Below are 27,508 nucleotides of genomic sequence, written 5' to 3'. Positions count from 1 at the left end.
TAGTTTAATGTTAGTCAGGGCCATTCTTTTGTAGGGATTTTTGAAAGTCAGATTGCGTTTTGCTAAAAATATGTAACGTCCCCTTAGAACAATTTATACAAGACTATGCTTAAACTGACACACAATATTTTTAGCGCAACGCAATCTGACTTTCAAAAATCCGTACAAAAGAATGGCCCTGACTAACATTAAACTATACCTTTCACAAATAACTTACCTCACAAAAATCTTCATTACTCCTACTACTGCAATACAGCGAGCGCCACTATTGCCAACTAAATAAAAGATTCAAACTACAGAAGGCACTAACTACTGATAGGGATAGTTAGCAAATGAAAGATATTAATAGAGAACAAACAATGTATTTACCTTAATAGTCATAATATATATAGCAGTTCATGACAAATTACCAAACTCCGCCATCTCTCTCCCCACATCCACCACTGCTGGCGGCTCACCTCCAACTGCGCAACGCTACGCGCTGTTCACATCCAGCTGCCGCTGCCCAACACTACAATGGCAGACAACAATGCAAACTAGCCACAGGCTGCACACAGCACAGCCAGTGATTTTCATACAGAGCGCTACGTAACGTTGCCAATAAGAAAATATAAACAGCCTACTTACATATTGAGGTATAGCTTCATTAAATTAGGGTGAACGATTGTACTAGTAGTATTAGTTTCAATTTCTAACAATCAACCTTACACGTTTGACAAACTCTGAGTCACTTATGTTAAACAGCCGCAATTTTAAATTACTTTTGAATTTGAGAAAGGACAGCGTATCCCCCCTATGCTATATTCAAAGAGTATTACATTGTAACTATGCAAATGGGATGTGACAGTTTCATACGTTGGGAAAGGCTTTGTCTTACTGCCGACAGATTTATCATTATCAGGTGATTTGAATACATTTAACTTGGTTCATCTACCGTGCAAATTTTTCAGATCTAAATTCAGTACATTGCTTTCGTTGCCACATATCGTCAGCAATACTTATCACAGTTTATGTCACTATTTCTCTACCTTTATTGAGTAACGAGTGATACCAACCTGAGCTGGTGAGGAGACCTTCTCCCAGCCAAGGATACAGGAATGAGTAGAAGGTGGACTTCTCAATTAACTCGCTGCTGGACATTATTTTCTGAAACAACATGAAAGAGTCATCAGATCTCACTGTCTTTTAGCTGTACAAATTACACTTATATGCTGCTCAGCAGAAAATGTCTTACAAAGTGTAAAATAGTGATGTATGCGGTGTCAATCATATCTTACTTTTTTTAGTTTCCGCAATGAAAGACAACAGAGATTTGGATTGAGTAAAGGAATGGAGACAAATCCTGTTATGGACTGATACTGCTATGCAGTAATGATAGTCGCTTTAGAGGTATAGATGACTCAACACAGAGGATGATTTGAACACGGTAGTATTTAATGTACCTGTGTAGGTGTAATAAACAGATCGTCAGCTAGTTGTCTCCAGGATAACTACCACAGTAAAAACCAGTCAGAGAATGAGCTTGTTATTATACTGTTGACCATTAAAATTGCAACACTAGAAAGGATGTGAAATAAATTTTGCTTATTGTGATTACATAATACAATGGGATGAACAAAGGATCAAATCTGCACGTTGATTTGCAGATGAGCAGGATTCGAATTTCTGTACACAGGGTTGTCAACTGTGGCAGCAGCCACAGCCGTAACCCAGCTGATCATGGAGTCAAACTTCAGTGACAGTAGGAACACATGACGTTCCTTGCTGCTTCAACTCTAAGGTAGAGTTCATGAACTTGGGTGCCAGAGAAAGCCACACGTCGTTCCTTGTTGCTTCGCCTCTAAGGCAGAGTTCATGAACTTGGATACAGATAGGGCCAATGACATTCCATGCTGCTTCATCTCTAAGGCACAGTTCATAAACTTCGGTGACAGGCAGGGACACATGACATTCTTTGTTGCCTTATCTATAAGGCACAGTTAATGAACATGGGTGACAGATAGGAGCACACGACGTTCCATTTTGCTTCATCTCTAACGTAGAGTTCATGAACTGTAGTGGTGTACCATTCTGTCAGTAACCTATGACCAAATATTTCCAGTGGGTGAGAAATCTGTAGAACGTAATGGCCGGGGCAAAAGTCGATCAAACCAGTGTGTTGAGGTTGTTTGAGACTGCATGGGAAATAATGCAGTTTTGAATTAACTTGTTGTGAGGTAACGGTATGGAACTGCGACTGATATGTAGTACATGCTGCCCAAAAAATTGATTATTTGAGCCAGTGGTCATGATGTTGCGCACTCAGAAGGACACTGTATCATTGAGCTGCGCAGTCTGCCAGCTTCATTCTACTCAGAGCCTCCATAAACGGATACACTGAGTTTGAAACATAGACTGTGTTCGCACGTTATGAATTACCTCGATGAAAATGGTTTATTGAGAAATAGAACGGATTCAGAAAACGTCGCTTTCGTGAAGTACAACTTATTTACAAGAAGTAATGAGAACATCGACATGGGATCTCTAATTGATTCCATATGCCTACATTTCAAGAAGGCTTTTGACACCGTTCAATGCGACTTCTAATCAGATTGCGTGCCTACTGAGTATCGTCTCAGTTGTGAACCCGGATTCGTAAATTGGTGTCGGAAAGGTTACTGCGCGTAGTAACTGACGGAAAGTCGTCGAGGCGAACAGAAGTGATATGTAGTGTTCCCCAAGGAAGTGTTATAGTCCCTCTGCTGCTCGTAATCTATATAAAAGCGTTACGACACAATCTGAACAGCCCTCTTAGACTGCAGGCAATGCTATCATTTACCGTTACGTAAAGTCAGCAAATCATGAAACTCAATTGCAAAATGATTTAGGCAAGGTATCTGTATGCCGCGAAAACCGGCATTTGGCTTTAAATGGTGACAAATATGAAGTCATACACAGGAGTACTAAGAGGAATCCGCTAAATTTCGGTTACACGATAAATCACACAAATTTAAAATCTGCGAATGCAACTAAACCCGCTTGAATTACAATTGTGAATAACTTTAAATGGAACGATGACATAGATAATGTTGTAAGGGAAGGTAAACAATGACTGAGACTTATTGGCAGAACACCTAAAAGATGCAGCAGGTCTAGTAAAGAGACTCCCTACACTACGGTTGTCTGTCCTCTTCTGGAGTGCAGGTGGACGGTGAGGGATCCGCATCAGGTTCAAATGGCTCTAAGCACTGTGGCACTTAACATCTGAGGTCATCAGTTCATAGACGTAGAACGACTTAAACCTAACTATCTAAGGACGTCACACACATCCATGCCGGAGGCAGCAATCGAACCTGCTAACGCAACAGCAGCGCGGTTCCGGACTGAAGCGCCTATAACTTCTCGGCCACAGCGGCCGGCGCCGCATCAGGTATGATTGACGAATGACATCGATCAATTCCAGAGGACAGCTCGTTTTGTATTATCGTGAAATAGGGGGCACAGCTTCACGGATATGATACGCGAGTTGGTGTGGCAATCGTTGAACCAAAGACGAGTTTCGTTGCGGCGTGACCATTTCATAAAATTTCAATCACTGACATTCTCCTCCGAGTGCGAGAACATTTTGTTGGTTCCCACCTACGTAGAGAAAAATGAAAATTGTAATAAAATATGATAGCCGGCCGGAGTGGCCGAGCGGTTAAAGGCGCTACAGTCTGGAACCGCACGACCGCTACGGTCGCAGGTTCGAATCCTGCCTCGGGCATGGATGTGTGTGATGTCCTTAGGTTAGTTAGGTTTAAGTAGTTCTAAGTTCTAGGGGACTTATGAGCACAGCAGTTGAGTCCCATAGTGCTCAGAGCCATTTGAACCATTTTGAATAAAATATGATAAATCCGAGCACACACTTTTAAGTGTTTGTTTTTCCCACGCGCTTTTCGAGAGTGGAATGGTAGAGAAATAGCTTGGAGGTAGTTCGATGAACACTGTTCCAGGCACTTGATTGTGAACTGCAGACAAGCCATGTAGATGTAGATACATACACTGTGATGGCGTACGCAGATCAGAGGGTACTCATCTGCTCGACGTGGAGCCACTGACGCGTCCAGAACAGTCCTCGGCCGCTCGCCTCATGGGAAACAGCAACAATGGTCCCCTTACTAATGGCCCTCGTTGCTCCAAACGTCGTCGCACTGTGCTATGTAAATATGGATAAGTAGCCTTGCTCAAACATTCGGCCTGCCACTCCTTGCTCCACTGGCTTCTGTCCATATCTCTGATCACAGCAGGAATCTACATCTACATCTACATGACGCTCTTCATCGAACCACCTTCAAGCTGTTTCTCTATCGTTCCAATCTCGAACAGCGCGCGGGAAAAACAGACACTTAAATTTTTACGAGCGAGCTCTGATTTATTTTGTTATGATGATCATTTATCGCTATATAGGTGGGCGCCACAAAATATTTTCGCAATCGGAGGAGAAAGCTGGTGATTGAAATTTCATGAGAAGATCCTGCCGCAAGGAAAACAGCCTTTGTTTTAATGAGTGGCACCCCAATTCTCGTATAATATCCGTCGGCACTCTCTCTCAAGTTTCGTGATGATACAAAACGAGCTGCCCTTATTTGAACATTTTCTGTGGCCTTCGTCAATCCTATCTGATGTGGATCCCACACCGCGCAACAGTACTACAAGAATGGGCAGATAAACATAGTGTAGGCAGTCTCCTTCGTAGATCTGTTGCATTTTCTAAGTGTTCTGAACATAAAAAACAATCTTTTGTTAGCTTTTCCCACAACATCATCTATGTGAAAGTGGTTTGAGTTATTTGTAACTGTAATCTCTAAGTACTAACAGAACACACAGTTTTTAGATTTGTGTGACTTATTGTATAACCGTATAACCGAAATTTAGCGAATTATTTTTAGTACTCATTTGGATGGCTTCAAACTTTCTATTATTTAGTCAACTGACACTTTTCGCACCATACAGACATCTTGTCAAAATCGTTGTAAAGGTCGGAATCATCTGCACGCAATCTAAGAGGGCTGCTCAGAAGGCTTCCTAAACCGTTTATGTAGATCAGGAACAGCAGAGGATCTTTAACACTTCCTTGGGGAACACCAGATAATACTTGTGTTTTATTCGGTGATTTTCCGTCGTTGCTATGAACTGTGATCTTTCTGCCGGAAAATCACAATTCCTGTCGCACAACCTAGACGATACTCTCTAGGCACGCAATGAGATTAGAAGTCGCTTGTGAGGAACGATGTCAGAAGCCTTCTGGAAATCTAAAAATATTGAATTAATTTGAAAAGCCCTGTAGACAGCACTCATTACTTTTGAGAATAAAGAACTAATTGAGTTTCACAAGAACGATATTTTCTGAATCCATGTTGGCTACTTGTCAATAAACTGTTTTCTTCGAGGTAATTCATAATGTTTGAACACAGCATATCTTCCAAAATCCTACTACAAATCGACGTTAGTGATATGAGTCTGTAAATCAGCGGATTACTCATATTTCCTTGTTCAGGTATTTGTGTGACCTGTGCAGCTTTCCAGTCTTGAGGTACGGATCTTTCGACGAACGAGAGGTTGTATATGATTGCTGGGTATGCAGCTGCTGTATCAGAATACTCTATGAGGATCGTGACCGGTATGTCTTCGCTAGCTGAACCGACTCCTCATTCCCGTTAAGCACGCACCTCGGTCTATACAAATCAGACATCTGTAACGGGGCCATTATAGCAACAGCGTGAGTGGCTCCACGGGGTGCTTTCAGACTGTAGGAAGCTACTGGTTAGTGCAAACAGCAGTTCCAGTTATTACCAACTCATGTTAGTGTTTGCAAATTGGATATCAACTACATTGTTAATACCATACGGTCTTTCTTTAGTGGCAGTTGTTGATAGTTGCTCTGAGTAACAATTAGCACTGAAATTCAAGTTCCTCTGAAACAGAAAAGACTCATACAGGATGGGTGCTGCGAGGCATACAAAGGCCTTCATAGATTCGTTCACCGCTCCACTTAGCTGATCATTATTCTGGTCACAGCTTCATTACCACACTGTTGACCGTTAAAATTGCAACAAAAGGAAGGTTAGGAAATAGGGAAATGCTACTTACTCTAAATTAGGAAGAATACATGACTAAATTTTTAGTTGATTTAGGTTTTTATTTTTTATTTTTGAGTCATCAGTCTTCTGACTGGTTTGATGCGGCCCACCACGAATTCTTCTTCGCTGTCAATCTCTTAATCTCAGAGTAGCAATTGCGCCCTATGTCCTCAGTCATTTGCTGGATGTATCCTAGTCTCTGTCTTCCTGCACGCCTTTTACCCTCCACAGCTTCATCTAGTACCATGGAATTTAATCCCTGGTGTCTTAAAAGATGTCCTATCATCCTGTCCCTTCTTCTTGTCAGTGTTTTCCATATATTCCTTGCCTCGCCTAATCTGTGGTGATTCCTTGCCTTATTAGTTCACATAATTTTCGACACCACATCTCAAATGCTTCGAGTCTCTTATGTTTGATTTTCCCACAGCTTTTTTTTTTTTTTTTTTTTTTTTTTACTACCATACAATGCTGGACAATATGTGCAAAAGATATGAACATTTTTAATGCTGTTTCTGGTGAAGAACTAGGCCAAGAAGGTCTACATGCACATTATGGAGGAGTCAGCGTTTCAGATGTAACGCTACGTCCCTCTACTATAACCAGCCATGTCTAAGTGTGGGCTAATGAAATTTGAAACAGCATACTTTTTTCTGTTATTATTGTAGATATTAATAAAATATGCTGATTCACATACTCAGATGTATTATTTGGCGCTTACAACACATTTCACAAACATTCTTTGATCTCTTGTGATTAATGTTTTATTTACAGCTAAAATCCTGGACATTTAAAAGATGGTAGAAATTATTAACAATGAAATGAGTGGAGCACTTTGATGGACGTGTTGCATAATTTTGCTTTTTGTGTCACTAGGGTGCCAATATAATACAAGCTTTGGAAAAACTCAACAGGCTACTTTGTGCTGCTCATTGTATTCCACAGCACTTAACCACATTTTCGGTGAAGATAGATTCAAGTTAAATGATGCCCCGAACATCACAGCAACAATAAATACTGTAATATTCATTGTACAGTACAGGAAGAAAGCAACCCCGCTTATCTTTGGAATCATAATTAAAACCTTAGGCCAGTACATGCTGGAACGGCTTGTACGCTATCCTAAAGTGGCTGCTTTAGAGACGCTAACGAATTCTGCTTAGATTTCAGGGACATGATAATCAGCTTCCAGGAAAGTTTTTTGATTTCCTGAAACCATTTACAGAGGTCACAGGTGAATTAGATGGCGAGAAAGCCTACAATAATTAATTTTTCTTTGGTATGACAACAAATTTGCAGCGTCTGTCAGAGTAAGTTAAATTACTGCAGTTACAAGTACTGTTTCAGTATGAAACGAGGAAAGAATTTATTTGTAATTAACTTGACTAACTGTTATACAGGGGGAGATATGTATTAGTTAACAGGAGATACAAGGGATTAAAACCCGAGCTGTGACTTTTCTGCGTGAGAAGATTGTAATTACTTCCATACATAAAACTACTACGTTTCTTTGGCTATCATTCCGTGATGTCAATATGCTTGATGTAAATGAAAAACAGGAAATTTTTAGCAGTTTGCGATAAAAGTGTGCTAGTTTTGCAGGTACTACATTCAATCATTAATGTAACCGTTTTTGTATAATTGGTACATAGCGTGTTATAGCCAAAAGAAAACATTCTAATTCGCTTAACATTTTGCCAATGTAAACTATATTTTTTCGAGCACACCGTCATCTAGTTCTCTATGACATCTTTCTCTTTTGTTTATTTACAGGGAGCCTTCAAGTACAGTATCATCGCCAATAAGAATGAGAGACCGTTACAAGGGCTGGAAGAACAACATAATATCTGCTGCAGCTGGAACTACCTTCCAGATTTTAGTGGACGTTGGTGGTGATGATAACATTTTAAAGTGGCTTTGTAGACACGAACGCATCTAACACTAATGGCGGCAGTAACACGACGTATTTTATGTATTCCGGCAGCAAGCGTACCTACTGAACGGTGCTTTATATTTTAGAAAATCTGGTATGTTATTAACAAATCGTTACAGCCCTTTAAATCGAGACTCATCAACAGTAACTATAAATTTTTTAAGCGAAACGTGTGAGGATTTACAGCTGTGGACTTAAAATGTTCTTTTCATGTTTTCTTTACACAAATGATGGTTCCCTATTTTTCAGGGATAGTATTTATTTTGTTTATTGTTTCCTATTATTCACTAGGAGAATGAATCTCCTGTTTGGAATAAGTCCCTATTTGTGCTTGTATCATTATCAAATTATGTTTCACGTACTGTATAAAGTTAAGTGTGTCACATAAGCGTTGTTGGCAACATTACTTTTGTGTTAATATGAGAGGGAGAGAGATAGAATGTAAGGAGCGTGTCAGAACTCTCCATTACATTGATTAAATATTAAATTGAGTATCGAAAACAATATAGCCAACTTAAGGCTATTCTTTGCATTGTGTAAGATTCTGTATTCTCTATGGAAATAAATAAGCATTCAGATATCGATAGTAACAATATGAGGATGAAACATGGGAACGCGAGTCTGAGCATGGTTGTGAGACGAGATCTGCCTGCGAGAGTAATATTTCAGTGGTGTTGGTCGAGAACTCGGAGACAGAAGACGTGTCACGCTGCCCTCGTGTCGGTGATGGCAGTTCTTACCACACTCAAGGCCTGATTTCATTTATATGACCAGGAAAGATTTAGATGGCTTAACTACGCTGGAAGATGGAATTCAAGGTAAAATTCGCAAGCATAGCGTAAAGCGCAATTGCAGGGCTAGGTTCGTGATTGTTAGTCCCAGTTTGCAATAATCCCATGTTTTGCTTGTCAGTTAAAGAAGACTCCTTATCCTCCAAATAATAATACTTATTCTCCAAAAAGGCTCAAATGGCTCTGAGCATTATGGGACTTAACGTCTGAGGTCATCAGTCCCCTAGAACTTAGAACTACTTAAACCTAACTAACCTAAGAACAGCACACACATCCATGCCCGAGGCAGGATTCGAACCTGCGACCGTAGCGGCCACGCGGTTCCAGGCAGTAACGCCTAGAACCGCTCGGCCACCCCGGCCGGCAGTTATTCTCCACAACTAATTGACAAATATGATGTGGTTATTAAATGTTAATCTAATTTTGAAATTGAAATAATTTGTTAATCTGGCACTAGGCCATTGTTGATATTTATAAGATCATTATTATGCATTTCGCCAGTATTAAGACTTGTCAAACTACACTTCTGGAAATTGAAATAAGAACACCGTGAATTCATTGTCCCAGGAAGGGGAAACTTTATTGACACATTCCTGGGGTCAGATACATCACATGATCACACTGACAGAACCACAGGCACATAGACACAGGCAACAGAGCATGCACAATGTCGGCACTAGTACAGTGTATATCCACCTTTCGCAGCAATGCAGGCTGCTATTCTCCCATGGAGACGATCGTAGAGATGTTGGATGTAGTCCTGTGGAACGGCTTGCCATGCCATTTCCACCTGGCGCCTCAGTTGGACCAGCGTTCGTGCTGGACGTGCAGACAGCGTGAGACGACGCTCCATCCAGTCCCAAACATGCTCAATGGGGGACAGATCCGGAGATCTTGCTGGCCAGGGTAGTTGACTTACACCTTCTAGAGCACGTTGGATGGCACGGGATACATGCGGACGTGCATCGTCCTGTTGGAACAGCAAGTTCCCTTGCCGGTCTAGGAATGGTAGAACGATGGGTTCGATGACGGTTTGGATGTACCGTGCGCTATTCAGTGTCCCCTCGACGATCACCAGTGGTGTACGGCCAGTGTAGGAGATCGCTCCCCACACCATGATGCCGGGTGTTGGCCCTGTGTGCCTCGGTCGTATGCAGTCCTGATTGTGGCGCTCACCTGCACGGCGCCAAACACGCATACGACCATCATTGGCACCAAGGCAGAAGCGACTCTCATCGCTGAAGACGACACGTCTCCATTCGTCCCTCCATTCACACCTGTCGCGACACCACTGGAAGCGGGCTGCACGATGTTGGGGCGTGAGCGGAAGACGGCCTAACGGTGTGCGGGACCGTAGCCCAGCTTCATGGAGACGGTTGCGAATGGTCCTCGCCGATACCCCAGGAGCAACAGTGTCCCTAATTTGCTGGGAAGTGGCGGTCCGGTCCCCTACGGCACTGCGTAGGATCCTACGGTCTTGGCGTGCATCCGTGCGTCGCTGCGGTCCGGTCCCAGGTCGACGGGCACGTGCACCTTCCGCCGACCACTGGCGACAACATCGATGTACTGTGGAGACCTCACGCCCCACGTGTTGAGCAATTCGGCGGTACGTCCACCCGGCCTCCCGCATGCCCACTATACGCCCTCGCTCAAAGTCCGTCAAGTGCACATACGGTTCACGTCCACGCTGTCGCGGCATGCTACCAGTGATAAAGACTGCGATGGAGCTCCGTATGCCACGGCAAACTGGCTGACACTGACGGCGGCGGTGCACAAATGCTGCGCAGCTAGCGCCATTTGACGGCCAACACCGCGGTTCCTGGTGTGTCCGCTGTGCCGTGCGTGTGATCATTGCTTGTACAGCCCTCTCGCAGTGTCAGGAGCAAGTATGGTGGGTCTGACACACCGGTGTCAATGTTCCAGGAGTGTATTATTGGTCATGACGATTTCTGAAGTTTTTAAATAGACTTAATTTATGAAATCCCTTTTTACAAGTTATTTATTGGGTAACAGGACCCAAGCAAACTCCTTTTTATTAAATTCATTCTTGGTAACAATAAGATTTAGCCTCTGCTGCTGCGAATTGCTGTAAACCACTTGGAAAAAGCCAGTCATCGAATGAGGTGAGTGCAAAACTTAGAGTCAAATCAGAGACACTGACACACCACAACATGTCACGTACTCTACTCCAGTAAATTTCGTTGCGCAAGCCAGATTATGTACACTTTAAATTCTTATTTAAATACGCAGTCAGCTAGCTTATGCAAATGTTAGTTTTAAGTTTTTTATTTAACGATATGTTTAGGACTTAAATGACAGTGAAACTGAGACTCATACAACACGCACACAGTGTTATGCAGGGTAGATTCCGATTACTGATAGCTCAGGTTGCTTATCGAGTCCATTTTCACAGACCAACACATAGGCTTTATTCGTTGTAGGTACGTTACAAGACAGAAAGACAAAGAAATAAAGGAAAAAAGAGTAAGAAAAAATGGAAAGAGAGAGAGGTGTTGGGTTGGTGCAGTGCAGTGAGGCTAGATGAGGCGGCATGTCAGTAAAGACTGGTCATGTTTTGCTTATTCACGTATCCGGAATGACCGAGTCAAGTCATGTGAGGCCAAACACGAGCGATTCGGTGCTCCCTCAGCATGAGAGTCGTGGCCGGTCAAATGCAGAGCGCTACAGCATCAGTGCTGACAGACAGTGCTGCTCAGTGTTGTTAGCTGACTAAAGGTACGTGACACGACTGTACGAAGATGCACGGCTGAGTGAACAATATTTGTCTGTCTTCTCTGGCGCTAACAGCGTAGGGCCATTGAGAACCTTGCATGGCATTGAGTGAGGAGCTCCAAAACGCAACCGTTTTACATACACACACACACACACACACACACACACACACACACACACACGTACACAAACACACAGTCGAGGAGTCTACAGTACTGCATGCGGCAATATCGCAGAACGATTAACTGCAGTTGCGGAAGGACTCGATTCTGTCTGTGTGGAATTCTGGTCGAAGTTACCTTAGAGGCGTAACGCGATATTGACTGGAACAAGCAACATTCCAATGTGACTTCTGAATGAGGAACCCACTGTGTATTCTATTGGCATTATTCCTCCCTACCCTGTGCAACTGCATACTCAAGCACGTAGTAGCCTTCACGCCGATAGTGAACAGAGAGAACAGATGTGTAAAAAATGCCGAAAAACTTCTAAGGTCAGGTTCATTTCACCAAAATAAGAGGTCTGTTTATAATATCGAAGCTGAACAAGTTCTCATACCTCTTAAGATGTCCATTTTATAGTTAAGGTTTACTCGACCTTTTTACCGCAGAAGGAACTTGTCGGTATTCTCTTCGGACATCCCATATATATGAGGTTTTTTGCATCTCATGATCGTTCCTGTCATATCTCTGATTGATGACCATTTCTCCTGGGACGTCCTATATATATCGTACACACATACAAATTTCTTTTTCTCCTAATTCTTTTTTAATTCCTCCTCAATAGTTACCCAATCTGCTCACCCAATTTTTAACATTCTTCTGCTAACCTACATTTAAAAACTTACAGTGCTTTTAACTGCAGTGTATTATCTCATTTTTGTTTATGATGATCACTTGCTTGAGTCAGTGCTTAGAACATCTTTAGATCTATTGAAGTTGCAGGACAACCTATCAGCTATATGTGCTGCGCACATCCTCCGTAACTCGCTTGACAAAGTCTCTGTTTCGGCATCGTCAGTGTTTTTCTGGCCAAATTGCAGAAGCCGTTGACTAATTTCATTGTCTCATTTCCTAATCTAACTTCACCTTATTTATGTCGTCTATAATCTATTATTTTATTTTGTTTTGCTGATACTTATCTAAACATCTAACAACATCTTTTCAAGACACTATCCATTCCGTTCAACTGCTCTTGCAAGACATTTGCAGCCTCTGAAACAATTAAAGTGTCATCAGCAAACCACAAAATTCTTATTCGTCTCCCTGAATTCCAATTTTCATTTACTTCGACTCTTTTAACTGCAGCCTGTTTCTGTACTAATTGTAAATAACCTTTGGCCCTCTCTGTTTTGTCATTGCTACCTACAAAATGAAATGGGAGATATGATTCTGCATGAAGAGTTTGACAGAGCACTGAAAGACCCAAATCGGAACAAGGTCCCGCGAGTAGACAACATTGCATTAGAATTACTGATAGCCTTGGGAGAGCCAGCCCTGACAAAACCCTATCATCTGGTGAGCAAGATATATGAGACAAGCGAAATACCGTCAGACTTCAAGAAGAATATAATTCCAATCCCAAAGGAAGAAGGTGTTGACAGATGTGAAAATTACCTAACTATCAGTTTAATAAACCAGGGCTGCAAAATACTAACGTGAATTCTTTACAGACGAATGGAAAAACTGGTAGAAGCCGATCTCGGGGGAGATCAGTTTGAATTCCGTAGAAATGTTAGAACACGTGAGGCAATACTGACCCTAAGACTTATCTTAGAAAATAGATTAAGGAAACGCAAACCTACGTTTCTAGCATTTGTAGACTTAGAGAAAGCTTTTGACAATGTTGACTGGAATACTCTCTTTTAAATTCTGAAGGTGTCAGGTATCGAATACAGGGAGCGAAAGGCTATTTACAATTTGTACAGAAACCAGATGGCAGTTGTAAGAGTCGAGGGGCATCAAAGGGAAGCAGTGGTTGGACAGGGAGTGAGACAGGGTTGTAGCCCACAAAATTTCAAAGAGTATATGTCAGTCAACAATGTCAAAAGCATTTACTAAATCTACTAATTCTATAAAGATAGGTTTGCCTTTCCCCAACTTATCTTCTAAGATACGTCGTACGGCTCCTACATTTCTCCAGATCCCAAGCTAATCTCCCACGATGTTAGCTTCTACCACTTTTCTCATTCTCCTATAAGTAACTCGTGTCAGTATTTTACAAGCATGACTTATTAAAACGACATTTTGGTAATATTCGCACCTGTCAGCACTTGCTTTCTTTTAAATAGAAATTCTTCTTCAAGTCTGAGAGTATTTCGCCTTTGTGATATATCTTGCGTACACGATGGGTTAGTTTTGTCATGGATATCTTTCCAGAGGCTTTCAATACTTCTAAGGAGAATGTCCTCTACTCCAACGGACTTCTTGCGACTCTCTCTTGCTCTGTCAAATTATCCTCACAGTACTAGATCTCCAGTCTCTCTCATCTACTTCTACTTCTCTTTGCATAATATTGTTTTCAAGTGTGTTTCCTTTATAAAGACCCTCTATGTTTTCTTTTCACCTTTCAGCCTTTCTTTCTTTTCTTAGTACAGATTCAAATCGGTGACTAGTAAGTTATACACAGAAGTGACAAAGTCATAGGATAGCGATCCACACATACGATATATAGATGGCGGTAGATGCTTTGGAAGTAGGGACTGGCACGTTACGAGGATAAGAGCGCACTGAAGAGAAATACTGCAGGTCCATTAAACCGTCATCCTATATTCGGATTCAAGGTATAAAAGGAAAGTACACTGGCGGACCTGTCATTCGTACTCAGGTGATTCACGAGGAAAGGTTTCCGACGTGGTTATGACCGCACGACGGGAAATTAAGAGTTTGAACGTGGAATAGTAGTTGGAGCTAGTCGAAATTCAGTTAGTACACAAAATCCTTCACCGGCAACACTTTCGCAATCATGGAGGGCTATAGCGACGGCATGGCTGAATACTTCTGCAGAGGACTTCCAATGTTCAGTTAAGTCCGTGCCATGTCGAGTCCCTGCACTACGCCGTGCAAAAGGAGGGCCGATATGGTCTTAGTAGGCATCCCATGACTTTCGTCACCTCAGTGTAATTAGAGTTATTTTGGAATTTTAACACAGTCAATAACGTTTTGCATTAGGTAATAAACGCGATTTGAGGCTGAAAGTTCGTGATGCACTGAAATGGCAAAATCAATATATCTTCCGACAAAAAGATACTGATAATTCTTTTTAAATAAAATTGATGACTCAGTGGTGTCTACAAACATCAAATCACTATGTACGTGCATAGGAATTTGCAGAGCTCTGTCAGTAGCAGATAGAAGTGACAGGTGTGAAGTTCGTGTGAACTTGGTGGTCATGGCCTAACACTTCACCTACACGTTGCACTTCGAGCTGATAAATTCTGCATCTTTCCTCACTTACTATATGGAGGGGGCGGGGGGCATAGAATAGCGAAATGGTGAAATTTCGTTTTGTCGTCTTACGAATACTTCATCTGTTGTAAGGAAGTGAGCAGTGACCATAAACAACTCACGGAAATGAAAATTATTTGGTGTCTCATACCTATTGAGAGTACAGGTTTATTTGGGAGAAGACTGGTGAAAAGAATGTACTATGACATGGTTAGGAGATTATTCTAATACTCGTCTTCTTGCGGGTCGAGATTTGAACCCTGCACTTCCCAATTAGATATACTATGTCTTAACACATTCCATCACCAATGAAGGCTGGTACATGTTTGTTTTAGGTCTTAATTCCCGTACAGGGAGTAGCGATTCTTCGCGTTATTATGCTGGACTCGTCTTCATACTGAATGGTAACTAAAGGAGACATGGCCTAAATACCAGCCTGTCGGAGTGGAGGTCCTAAGTTAGGCATAGATGAGTCCATTTTGGACGTCATTAGTTGATGTTGTAATCTGAGTAAACAGTGGTCAAAATTTCGTTTAGATATCCGGTTTATAACTCTTGCACAGCATGAGATATGATAGTGACACTACTGTACTACAATTTCTAACTCAGTTATATATCAATCAGTGTTTCTCTTTAATCCATTTCTGAATTTTGTGTAGTAAAATCTCAAACAAACTTACAGGATACTTATTTATTAAACTTAAAATATTTACGTACAATATTTCCTTGTGAGTACTGTGCAGATTGACTGCAGCGATTGATAATGTGTTCTCTCGGTGCAACGGAAGAAATAAATCGTACTTACCTCTAGGTATTCTGGTTTTTGGATCATTATCGATGGATACGGTCCAATCCAGGACCGGAAGATTGGACCGAACCTCTTGATCACCTCGTCAAATTTGCGCATCCGATCTGCAACAAAGGACACGAAAGACATAATAAGTCTTCCAAATGATAACGTCTCTATACAGTTAAATAACAACATTAAGTTTCGTTGCCGCTCCTTTCTCATTTTTTTATATCCGATTGGATATATCTGCGGGTATGTGTTTGTATTTGAGGACAGGTGAATAGGTCGATCAAAACAATTAAAAATATAATATTCCACTGTTAAGCTTGTCAAAGGCACATAAGGCCTAGTTTGAGTACTCCAAACAAATGGAAAATTGAACATTAAATACGTTCATCATTCAATTTTATTTTCCTCTCTGAAGAAGGAACTCATCAAAAAAGAATAAACACAACGAAAAGTCTGCACTTTACCGTTGTTCTTTCAAGCACATACTTCTGTTGGAAGGGCTTTAAAAGAGAAGACATAAGTAAACGTGAGAAACCAACAACCAGGAACAGAAAACAGTTACCGTACACAAATTCATTGACACCAAATAAATTCAAGAATTTTAAACTGACGACACTATAGATACTTCTGTTAAAAGGCTAGGGCGTTAGGAGGTACAGTAAACTCTTATACCGTAGGAATGTTTACAGACATGAAATCAGCGTCGGGGGTGTAAGACGATCAATGACAGAAACTGCATTTTGTAGTTCATCATCAAAATGGCGAACTACTTCTACCTTAGTAACACCCAATAACGAAATTAACAACAATGTAAACAATAAAAACAAGTCTTGCATATAGCCCAGTTTCGTTTATTTTTTTTTCAACTAAGCGGTATTTCACAATGGTTTAAGATATTGGAGTGTGAAGAAAATTCTAGTCTGCCTATCCGAATGTAGGTTTCTGTGGTTTCCAACCACTTCAGGCTGAATACAGAAAACGTTTGAAATCGCTGCTGCCGATTTCGTCCCTCGCCAGTGATCAATTGTAATAGTTTTTCAGCGGCTCATGAGTTGCCTGTCGGCTACAAGCTAGATTCTAACATGGCTTCTTAGTATCTCATCTATTATATGTTATTATTTGTCTTCTTTACATTCCATCTTTTATGCGAATTTGGTTTTTAGACAATTTTTTACATTGTGACCCCTGGGAATCGAAAAAAACACATCCACAAAGGGGACATTATTATCACATATAGCAGAAGCTTACGTATGCTGAAAATGATAGCATTGACCTCCAGTTTTGTATATTGCACACCTACTTAGGTAGGCGAGCCGGGGATGAGGGGGTGCGTATATTTTTAGTTGAATTTTGTATCTTACGTTAGGTATGATAGAGGAAATTAATTTGTAAATCTTTCTTAAATAATATTTTAACTATGCACTATGATTTTTCTGACCATAGGATGGCCTGATGATGGTACTTTGTGCAGAAACCAGAAGTCATTAGCAAAATACAAGGGCGATAACTGACTAAAGCAAATGAAGTTTTCTTTGATTGCATTGGTCGCGTTTCCAGCCGACAGTACATCGGGAATATGTAAGTTAGCATTTTGTGTTTAATTGTCTTTCTCATAGAATTTAGCACATATTTTCTTTGTCATGAGGCGAAAATTTGTAAATAGGACAGTAATAATAAGAAAAATGTACAACATTCCAAATGTCCGAAACGTCACACGGAATCCGCTGGTGGTGAAGGGGTGAGGAATGAACGCCTCAGGTTAGCTTGTCTGTACCACACTTATGGTCTCACTGCTTTGTTTTCTTAAATTGTGAGCAGCATTTACAGTTAGTAAAATTTTTTGTGGAAGTGTAATTATTGGTGAATTTGAAAGAAACCATGAAAGATTCACCACTAAAACCGATTTGTCGTTGTGAGTGGTCTCTGATGTTGATAAAAACCGGATAACGTACGTAAACACTGATATGAACAGGCCGTTATCGCCTACGGGAGATGATGATAAGTCAGCCTGTTCCGCCGATAAAAAGAACAGCTTCAAAGTAACTATCAACTGGCTGCAAAATATCGTAAAATGCGAGGGTCGAAAATTTAGGTGTGTCCACATATAATTGATTACATCCACATACATAAATGGGCTCCGAACATTTCTACTTTTTGTTATGATTTCCCTCGAAGTACTTGTGATAATGCGAGGTAACACACCACTGAACGCTTTTACGACCTCTGATTAGAGCTAGCTCCTCAATGAAGTTTTTATCTTCTCATTATTTAAAAACATTGACAACGAAGGCTTTGTTTATATACCAAGAATGTGATGTTAGGTCATGGGCTCTCGTGAAATGAAACGTTAACAGCTCATAGCTTCCCTCGTCGTAGTTTCTGAATTGGACGCATCAGTTACTAAAGTGTTGGACAATTCACGCTGGAATCTGTTATCCTTATATATCATTTCGGTCACAAAATTGCCTTGCCGCCGGTAGACACAATTTGTTTCTCGGTTATGGGGATCTGATAGAAGTCGCTACATGAATTAGACACAACACTGGTGTATTGTATTGTATGTTAACCGGGGACCTATAAACGACGGAGAGGCTCCCTCCCCGTCGCAGCCGCAGTGGTCCACAACCCCACGACGTCTACCGCAGTCCACAATCCACTTCACCCCTCCGCTTCCCAACACCGAACCGAGGGTTATTGTGCGGTTCGGTCCCCGGTGGACCCCCCCCCCCCCCCCCAGGGAACGTCTCACACCAGACGAGTGTAACCCCTTTTGTTTGCCTGGTAGAGTAATGGTGGTGTACGCGTACGTGGAGAACTTGTTTGCGCAGCAATCGCCGACATAGTGTAACTGAGGCGGAATAAGGGGAACCAGCCCACATTCGCCGAGGGAGATGGAAAACCGCCTAAAAACCATCCAGAGACTGGCCGGTTCACCGGACCTCGACACAAATCCGCCGGGCGGATTCGTGCCGGGGACCAGGCGCTCCTTCCCGCCCGGAAAGACGTGCGTTAGACCGCACGGCCAACCGGGCGGGCACACTGATGTAAGTATCCCATGGTACCAAGCAAACTGTCGCAGTGGCGAAACCACTAGACGAGGGGGGAGCACGATTTGAATATACGTCTGACCCAATAGCCTGTCACTAGAGATACCCTATCTCGTCCTCGACCAGGTAATGGCCACCATAATCACCCCACATCAACCATCACAGTACTGGAAACGCTGTTCACCTTCCTTCCTATAAAAGACGTATTTAGGATATATTGATCCCCAGGATGAACCCGTTCTGATAGAAAACCTACAAGTACTGCGTTTGAGAAAAAATATTCGAATTAAAAGTCAACTACACAGTATTTGTGGTTTGTTACGAGGGGCGTTCAATAAGTAATGAAACACTTTTTTTTCCTCTGTCATTTTCTGTTGACAAAGTGCAGAATTTGCTGTGGGACATCGTGGAATATTCCTGCTCCAGCTCCTATAGTTTCATGACGTTCCGATGTGTGGCGGCGCTATACGTAGCCTTCAAAATTGTAGGCGTTTGTGGTGGAGGTGAGTTCCAAGCGGACAGCTGTCATTGAGTTTCTTTTGTTGGAAACCCAGAGCATCACAGATATATGTAGGCTCATGGAGAATGTCTACGGACGCCTGGCAGTGAACAAAAGCACGGCGAATTGTTGGAAAGACGTCTGTCATCTTCGCAACAAGATTGCGCTAAACCTTCCGAACTCCCGTGTGCCAACCGGCTGCAGCAAGCTGTGACTCCTGCCGTGTTGGGAAGTGCGGACACACTCATTCCAAATGATCAACGGCTCACAACAGAACACTTCACTGCTCAAGTGAAGGTCTCTGTTGGTAGTAGAGACACAGCCGTCCACCAGCTGCGGTACACGAAGCTGCCTGCCCACTGGGTTCCTCGCCGCCTAGCACAAGACCCTTTAAGAACTTCCACCTGTTTGGCCCAACCAGGGACGCACTCAGCGGGAAGCAGTACGTGGGTGATGAGAAGGTTGGTTCGCACATTAGAGTGGTACCATGCGGGCATACAGGCCCTCTTAGCAAGGTGACGCAAAGCCGTCGTATTAAACATAGGTTAAGTTGAAAAGCAGGATTTTGTAGCCAGAAAGATCGGGAATAATGTGTTGCACTGCACTCCTGAATAAAACCAACATGCTTTCAGAAAAAAAGAGTTGCATTAATATTGAATGCCCCTCGCAAATAATTGTAAAAAATTACAGCACCATTTATTTTTTAATAAAAGATGAAAAGAATTGCATTCATTAAGGTATTCGAGACAATTTATTATAAAAGTTACGGACAAATACGTTTCTCTAAAAAAAAAATTGAGATTAATGTGGGTGCAAAAATCAGTATTTCAATTTTAAGAATAAAATATTATATGTTATTATTTATTTAATTAATCATACAGAATAGGCCACTGCCTTGAAATGTAAGGTGGGTCAGATACTTCCAAATGTAACAGGGAAGACTTCTTTTTGTTACAATCTTATTGGTATGCAGCTGTTAATGCTGTTTTAAATCATATAAAAACCGTATTGTATAATAAATTCTCTAGGGTGCAGAGAATTTAATGTTCTCCAATCGTTAAAGCGGTTCTGTATAATCTACTTCTGCCTAGTTTAGGAGAATATGATTTATGTGATGGAAATCTCAAAAAGAAATAAATACAATAAGTATGGTGGAAATAAGTTGTAATATTTAGAGGAAAGTGGTATATTGTATTTGGATGTGTAACATAGTCTAAGTAGCTCGTTGGTTGACAATAGCCTGTTTCTACCTATTTCAGGCGAGAAGGTCTCGGTAGGACCTCGAGCTGTTCTCATCTACAATAGTGTGTGTTTAGTGTACTGATATGTTTTTGGAGTGTTGCATGTCAGGACACTACATGATATTCAGTAGTTGCTTGTTTGTCTACTTGTTGATATTTGAGGTATATTCTATGTGATACCTGAGATAAATACACACCTGGAGTTATATAGATTATATACTGATTGAGCATCTGATACACGGAATTTTAGCTTTACATAAAGAACACACTTATGAATGTTAATTTATTAGCAGAAACAGAATGTAGTTCATTACTTCTTCAGTGCAGTATTCCTTAAATAACTTCATACATTACTTTACATTACTATAAGCAAGCACCTATGTTAGACAATTGTCAGTCAGCAAAAGGAATGTATGAACCATCATTTGTGTACTCGCTGAATGAAATCGCCATAAATAGAAGATAACGTGCGGTAGATGATTATTTTTTAATTCGAAAATCGAGTGGGAAACGAAACGATCGACTAGTTCGAGATCCGCTCTGCACTCATTTTTCCAACGACGCAGTGGGAAAGATATTTTAAAACTGAGACTAACTGAAAACTTCAACTCACCCTCTCGCTTCGTAAGGAATGCGATGTACGTAGTCCCTATAAAAGGCAGGGCTACGAGGCCAGGAAGCTTTTCGACCTGCCTCCAGCGCCATTTCCTGGAGATGATGCTCGCAGACACTGCGACCACAACAGCCGCCAGTAGCAGTGCCGTTATGTCCAGCATCCCCCAGGGCCGTCGGAGCGAGATCCCGCCAACGTTCTACACGCCGACTGAGTGCAGCGCGCGGTGGAGACCGGTCGCTTTCAAGGCTGCCCGCGGCTCGACCTCTGGACCGGTCCAAACTCCACGCAGCAGCTGATTCACAGTGACGCTGCACTCTGCGGCCGGTGTTCTCCAAAACACCTGCTCCCATCACTCACAACGTACACACAGGTAAGTTTAAGAGCTCGGTTGATTGCTTGGTTGGTTTAGGGGAGGGGACCAAACAACGATGTCATAGGTCCCATGGGATTTGTGAAGGATGGGGAAAGAAGTCAGTCGTGCTTATTCAATGGAACCATACCGGCAGTTACCTGAAGAGATTTAGAGAAATTACGGAAAACCTAAATTGTCTGGACGCGGATTTGAACTGTTGTCCTACCGAATGAGAGTTCAATGTGCTGACCACTGTACCACCTCGCTCAGTAAAATTTCGATGATTCACACTTACTGACAGATGGTGTTATTCAGAAAAACTGAGTAGTCTGACTGTGAGTAAGAATTAGAAACTTTGTTGTTGTTGTGGTGGTGGTCTTTAGTCCGAAGACTGGTTTAATGCAGCTCTCCATGCTACTCTCTCCTGTGCGAGACTCTTCATTTCCCAATAACTACTGCTTCTGAATCTGCTTACTGTATTCATCTCTTGGTCTCCGTATACGATTCCCCCCCCCCCCCCCTTCCACTTCCCACCAGTACTAATCTGATGATCTCAAAATGTGTCCTATCAATCGATCTCTTCTTTTGGTCAAGTTGTGCCATAAATTTTTTGTCCCCCCAATTCTATTCAGTACCTCCTCATTAGTTAGGTGATCGACCCATCTAGTCTTCAACATTCTTCTGCTGCATCACATATCCAAAGGTTCTATTCTCTTTTTGTTTAAACTGTTTTTCGTCCATGTTTCACTACCATACATGGTTACACTCCAGACAAATACTTTCAGAAAAGACTTCCTAACAGTTAAATCTAATTTCGATATTAACAAATTTCTCTTCTTCAGAAACGCTTTTTTTGCTGTTGTCCTCTCTGCTTCGGGCATCTTCAGTTATTTTGCTCACCAAATAGCTAAACTCATCTACTAATTTAAGTGTCTCGTTTCCTAATCTAATTCCCTCAGCATCACCTAATTTGATTTGACTGCATTCAATAATCCTTTATCTGCTTTTGCTGATGTTCATCTTACATCCTCCTTTGAAGACACAGTCCCATTCCGTTTAACTGCTCTTCCAAGACCTTTGCTGCCCCAGACAGAATTACAGTGTCATCGGCAAACCTCAACGTTTTTATTTCTTCTCCGTGAACTTTAATTCCTACTCCAAGTTTTTCTTTGGTTTCCTTTACTGCCTGTTCAGTGTAGAGATTGAATAACGTTGGCGATATGCTACAACCCTGTCTCACTCCCTTCTCAACAGCTGCCTCGCTTTCATATACCTCGACTATTATAACTTTAGAAACTGGAGTACAAAAATTATGTTTATCACGGACAAATGTGCAAAACCTGGAAACTTTTTTTTTATTTTCAATTTCATTTAAGGCACGGATTTAGTCGGAAAGTGGAGCAGACTGATTGTACACTGAAAGTCGAACACTCCTTACTACAAAAGTTTAACTTTCAAAAGGCCAACAAGCTTTTTAGTACATGGCTGAGCAGTCAATACCGTGCCCTACCATTTCATTTACTTTGCTAACGGCAATTGTTAGTCTCTTCCTATATTTATGATCCAACGAGCATTAGCTAATCAGTTCCATCTTACAGTGAAATCCTTTTGTTTTCTAACGTTCACTTACAAAAGCTTATAGAAAGACATCACCCATAAAAATTAAACAAAACATTAAAACAGTTTTTTGAAACTACACCCATTGACCAATGTTTTATTTAAATCCCTTAAGTTGTAATTTTAAAAAATCTGACAATACCAGAGGACAGTTCTTTTAAAATAATCTATAAACCAACAGTTCCAGGACACTTGCCATTAAATCTCCACAAGTTAAATTAGTCTACCAAAAACATTTACGAGAGCACTTGATAACAAATAATTTATCCAAATCTCACACAGAAAATGATCATTTTAAGTTCTCACGCTATCATTTACAGTTAGTTAACCAAAGGAAATGCAGTTTATTAAATTTAGTTTACCTGGAACAGTCACCGAAATATTAACCTAGAGCTCTCCACTATTTCCGGTAATTATTCAAAATGGTTCAAATGGCTCTGAGCACTATGGGACTTAACGTCTGTGGTCATCAGTCCCCTAGAACTTAGAACTACTTAAACCTAACTAACCTAAGGACATCACACACATCCATGTCCGAGGCAGGATTCGAACCTGCGACCGTAGCAGTCGCGCGGTTCCGGACTGATCACCGCGGCCGGCCCGGTAATTACTACACTAATACACACAGTCCTCAGAGAAGGAAAAAATCCAGTTACTATACAACCCTAAACAGTAAATAAATAAATGTCATGTGACGAGGGCCTCCCGTCGGGTAGACCGGATGTTACAGTAACAGAAAAAACAACCTTTTATCAAAGTACCCATGTACAGATTCACTTTACTTAAATTACTTAATATTTACACACCCCCATGGACCTTGTATTACTCGTACCACACGCCTGACTACCAGAACAAGTTTTTCTCAACCAGTTCAGCAGTTCGTGCCTTATTTCCACCAAACCAAACCAAATTATTCGTTACCTGCGCTGTCCATATTCCTCCCCCTCTTATATCACCTTCACAACAAAGTTCCACGAGATTATAGAATAAAATCACTTCATCGGGTGAAACTGAAACCAGTCCCCTAGACAGCAATGACCAAAAGTTCCAAAAGCGACATACCATCATTCTACACAAGATGACTACCATGGCGTGCTGTCTTCTTCCTCCGAACTAGCGAAAGTCTGAGCATGTATCTTCCTACACACACGCACTCTCCTCTGCTCCCAGCAGTCTCACCAAAGCACGTCCATTCGCTGGCCGTTACGCTCGCCAACCCTTCTTGCGCGTGTACAGCCGCTTCTCACCCTTGCCCGCACCACCTCTCTATTACTAGCCTCTCACGCCTCATCCATACCACCAACGACATTCTATGAAGACAAACCAGTCAATCGACACCAGCGGAAAGCTCGATCCATCTAACAATGTTCATCTTGCTGGTCATAGAGTACAGGGTACGGGACTGTTGGGTAGTATCGGGCAGGTAAACTTTTTGGGAAGAAGAGTCCAGGGGAAAAAACTGGTTAAGTCCAAACTTACAGGTTTCGTGAATTTTTCATAAATTAACTTGCATGAAAATGCTGCGAGACGAAGCAGCCATCTGGTTGCACTTCCATTACTTTCAGGGGTTCCGATCACACTTTTTATTATTTCCAGAATCACCTTAATAAATATCAAAAGATATGAAAAGATGTTACATTTCACCATTGGTGATAGACATAGTACAATGAGTAGAGTATGGCTTTCTAGCTTACCAATATTATGTCGATCATATAAAATTATTCAGTAGATACTGTATCTCGTCACCATTCATATCCGCGACACAAATGAAAAAAAAATTTCAAATTGCTACCGAACGACAAATTGAAAACCAAACAGACTAAACCGCTAGGTGTCGCTGAATACGTGGTACACGATGCATTTGTTTAGAACTACATTTTCATCGTTACATCGTATTAAACAATTTCATCTGTAAATAGTTAGTGGAAATCACTTTACAATGAAACTTCCTGGCAGGTTAAAACTGTGTGCCCGACCGAAACTAGAACTCGGGACCTTTGCCTTTCGCGGGCAAGTGCTCTACCATCTGAGCTACCGAGGCATGACTCACGCCCGGTACTCACAGCTTTACTTCTGCCAGTATCTCGTCTCCTACCTTGAAAACTTTACAGAAATTCTTCTGCGAACCTTGCAGAACTAGCACTCCTGAAAGAAAGGATACTGCGGAGACATGGCTTAGCCACAGCCTGGGGGATGTTTCCAGAACGAGATTCTCACTCTGCAGCGGAGTGTGCGCTGATATGAAACTTCCTGGCAGATTAAAACTGTGTGCCCGACCGAGACTCGAACTCTGGACCTTTGCCTTTGGCGGGCAAGTGCTCTACCATCTGAGCTACCGAACCACGACTCACGCCCGGTACTCACAGCTTTACTTCTGCCAGTATCTCGTCTCCTACCTTACAAACTTTACAGAAGCTCTTCTGCGAACCTTGCGGAGGCAAAGCTTCCGAGTTCGAGTCTCGGTCGGACACAGTTTTAATCTGCCAGGAAGTTCCATATCAGCGCACACTCCGCTGCAGAGTGAGAATCTCATTCTGGAAATCACTTCACAATGTTGTACGAAATGTTATTTCTTTACAAAACAATGCTTAAAAGATCTTTTTAATGGTCGAAAATAATACATTGAAAGAGGCCGCTGAGTGGATCTAGAGTACAAGAGGCCAACTGTTTCAGCATATAAATTACTAGTAGTAGTCAAGTCAAAGTATTTACAAGTTTAGACCAATTTAAAATAAGTTATTTCATATACACATATATTTACAGACTTCTAGTTAGACATAATCATTAGATTTACTCCTGGTATACAACACTTTTTTTACAAATAACTTATTAAATAATATAATGCCACGCTGTTCCTCATATCTTCCTACCAGTCACTGCACACACTATACATACATTGTTTCATAACACTTCACTCGCTACACACACACACACACACACACACACACATAGACACACTGACGTTCTCTGGGTCATTTTCTGTACTGCAACTTCCCATTTGCTATCCTGAAAAACTGCGTCAGCATCCCTCCATAATGAGTGAGATGTTGAGTTCAGAAAGAGGAAGGGGTGTTAGTATTGTGATATGCATAGCTTGGGGGTAAGTGTTTCTAGAAACGAAAAAAGAAGGGAAAAACCGTAAAGTGAATGTGTTATGTGGAATGTTGGATGTTTTATAATCATTATTATTATTATTATTTGTTTGTACAACATTTTTTATCAAACCCCTACTCTGTTTCATCTAAGTAATCCTTCAATTTATAAAATGTATTGCATAACAGGTACTTTTTAGCTGCCTTTTTAAATAAGTGCATTTTTGCAATTTCATTAATCTCTTTTGGTAATTTATTGTACAGTTTTATTCCTTGGTAGAAAATGATGTTTTGAGTTTTATGTTTATTTTTTCTTGGTAACTGTAAATTGAGTCTATCTCTTGTTGCATGGTCATGGACAGAGATGTTTGTGCAGTAACTGCCAATGTTATTTTTGATGTGTATAACTGACTGGTATATGTATTCACATGGAGCAGCTAAAATCCCCAGTGTTTTGAACAGATCTTTACAATGAGCTCGACTGTTATTTTTGACCTAAGAACTGAGGGTACAAATGAAAAGTATGTAACTAAAAGACACTGCACGTTACACACTGATAGGATTCTAAGGACATGACATGCTGATGACATTCTGTTTGCAAGTACCTTTGTGTGTCCAAACCATTTCAACTGAGAATCAATATTCATTCCTAGAAATTTTGTATTTGTTGCACAGTCTATGGAGGTGCCATCTACATTTAAATTAACATTGTCATTTTCCCTCTTCAAACTGAAATTCATGGCATTAGTTTTCTTTATGTTCAACATTACTTTATTGATTACTGACCAGCCATAAACATCCATGAGAGTTTCATTTGCTTTCTCAGCAAGGAGTTCTCTTGTTTTGTCAGTGATTATAATATTGGTGTCATCAGCAAAGAGAATTTTTTAAACCATGAGTAACAGTAATGGGAAAATTATTGTTGTATACCAGTCCTAAAGTGCTACCTTGTGGATCTCCTATATTAACGTATTTTGGTTCTGATAAGTGTTTTACTAAATGTTTGGATCTATTTGAAGTATGTGTTATCTCTACTCTTTGTACCCTATCTGCTAGGTATGATCGAAAGCAGTCATGAGCTACCCCTCCTATTCCTAATGCTTCTAATTTATTTAATAGAATCTTGTGGCCGACTGTATCAAAGGCCTTATAAACCTCCAAAAATATGCCTGTGACACACTCATCTTTATCAAGAGCATCAAGTACAGCTTTTGTGAATTCTACTATGGCTAACTCCATACTTT

General features: G+C 41.2%; 2 protein-coding genes across 3 annotated transcripts in view; both read right to left on the bottom strand.

The window, feature by feature from the left end:
- Positions 1 to 21,395, bottom strand: part of LOC126095285 (cytochrome P450 4C1-like) — a 74,959-nt gene extending 53,564 nt beyond the window's left edge. For both annotated transcript variants that reach the window (XM_049910052.1, XM_049910053.1), the window contains exons 1-3: positions 21,201 to 21,395; positions 15,807 to 15,913; positions 1,056 to 1,146 (exon numbers count right to left, since the gene is read on the bottom strand). In XM_049910052.1, coding sequence (XP_049766009.1) covers positions 1,056 to 1,146; positions 15,807 to 15,913; positions 21,201 to 21,363 — 361 coding nt within the window. In that variant the 5' untranslated portion in view covers positions 21,364 to 21,395. The remainder of the gene's footprint in view (positions 1 to 1,055; positions 1,147 to 15,806; positions 15,914 to 21,200) is intronic.
- Positions 1 to 27,508, bottom strand: part of LOC126095282 (cytochrome P450 4C1-like) — a 355,750-nt gene that overhangs the window by 167,990 nt on the left and 160,252 nt on the right. The gene's annotated exons all lie outside the window — the stretch shown is intronic.

The sequence above is a fragment of the Schistocerca cancellata genome, chromosome 8 (genome assembly GCF_023864275.1).
Source record: "Schistocerca cancellata isolate TAMUIC-IGC-003103 chromosome 8, iqSchCanc2.1, whole genome shotgun sequence".
NCBI classification, from domain to species: Eukaryota; Metazoa; Arthropoda; class Insecta; order Orthoptera; family Acrididae; genus Schistocerca; species Schistocerca cancellata.
The sequence above is the reverse complement of the archived record's forward strand: the minus strand, read 5'-3'. Positions and strand labels throughout refer to the sequence as shown.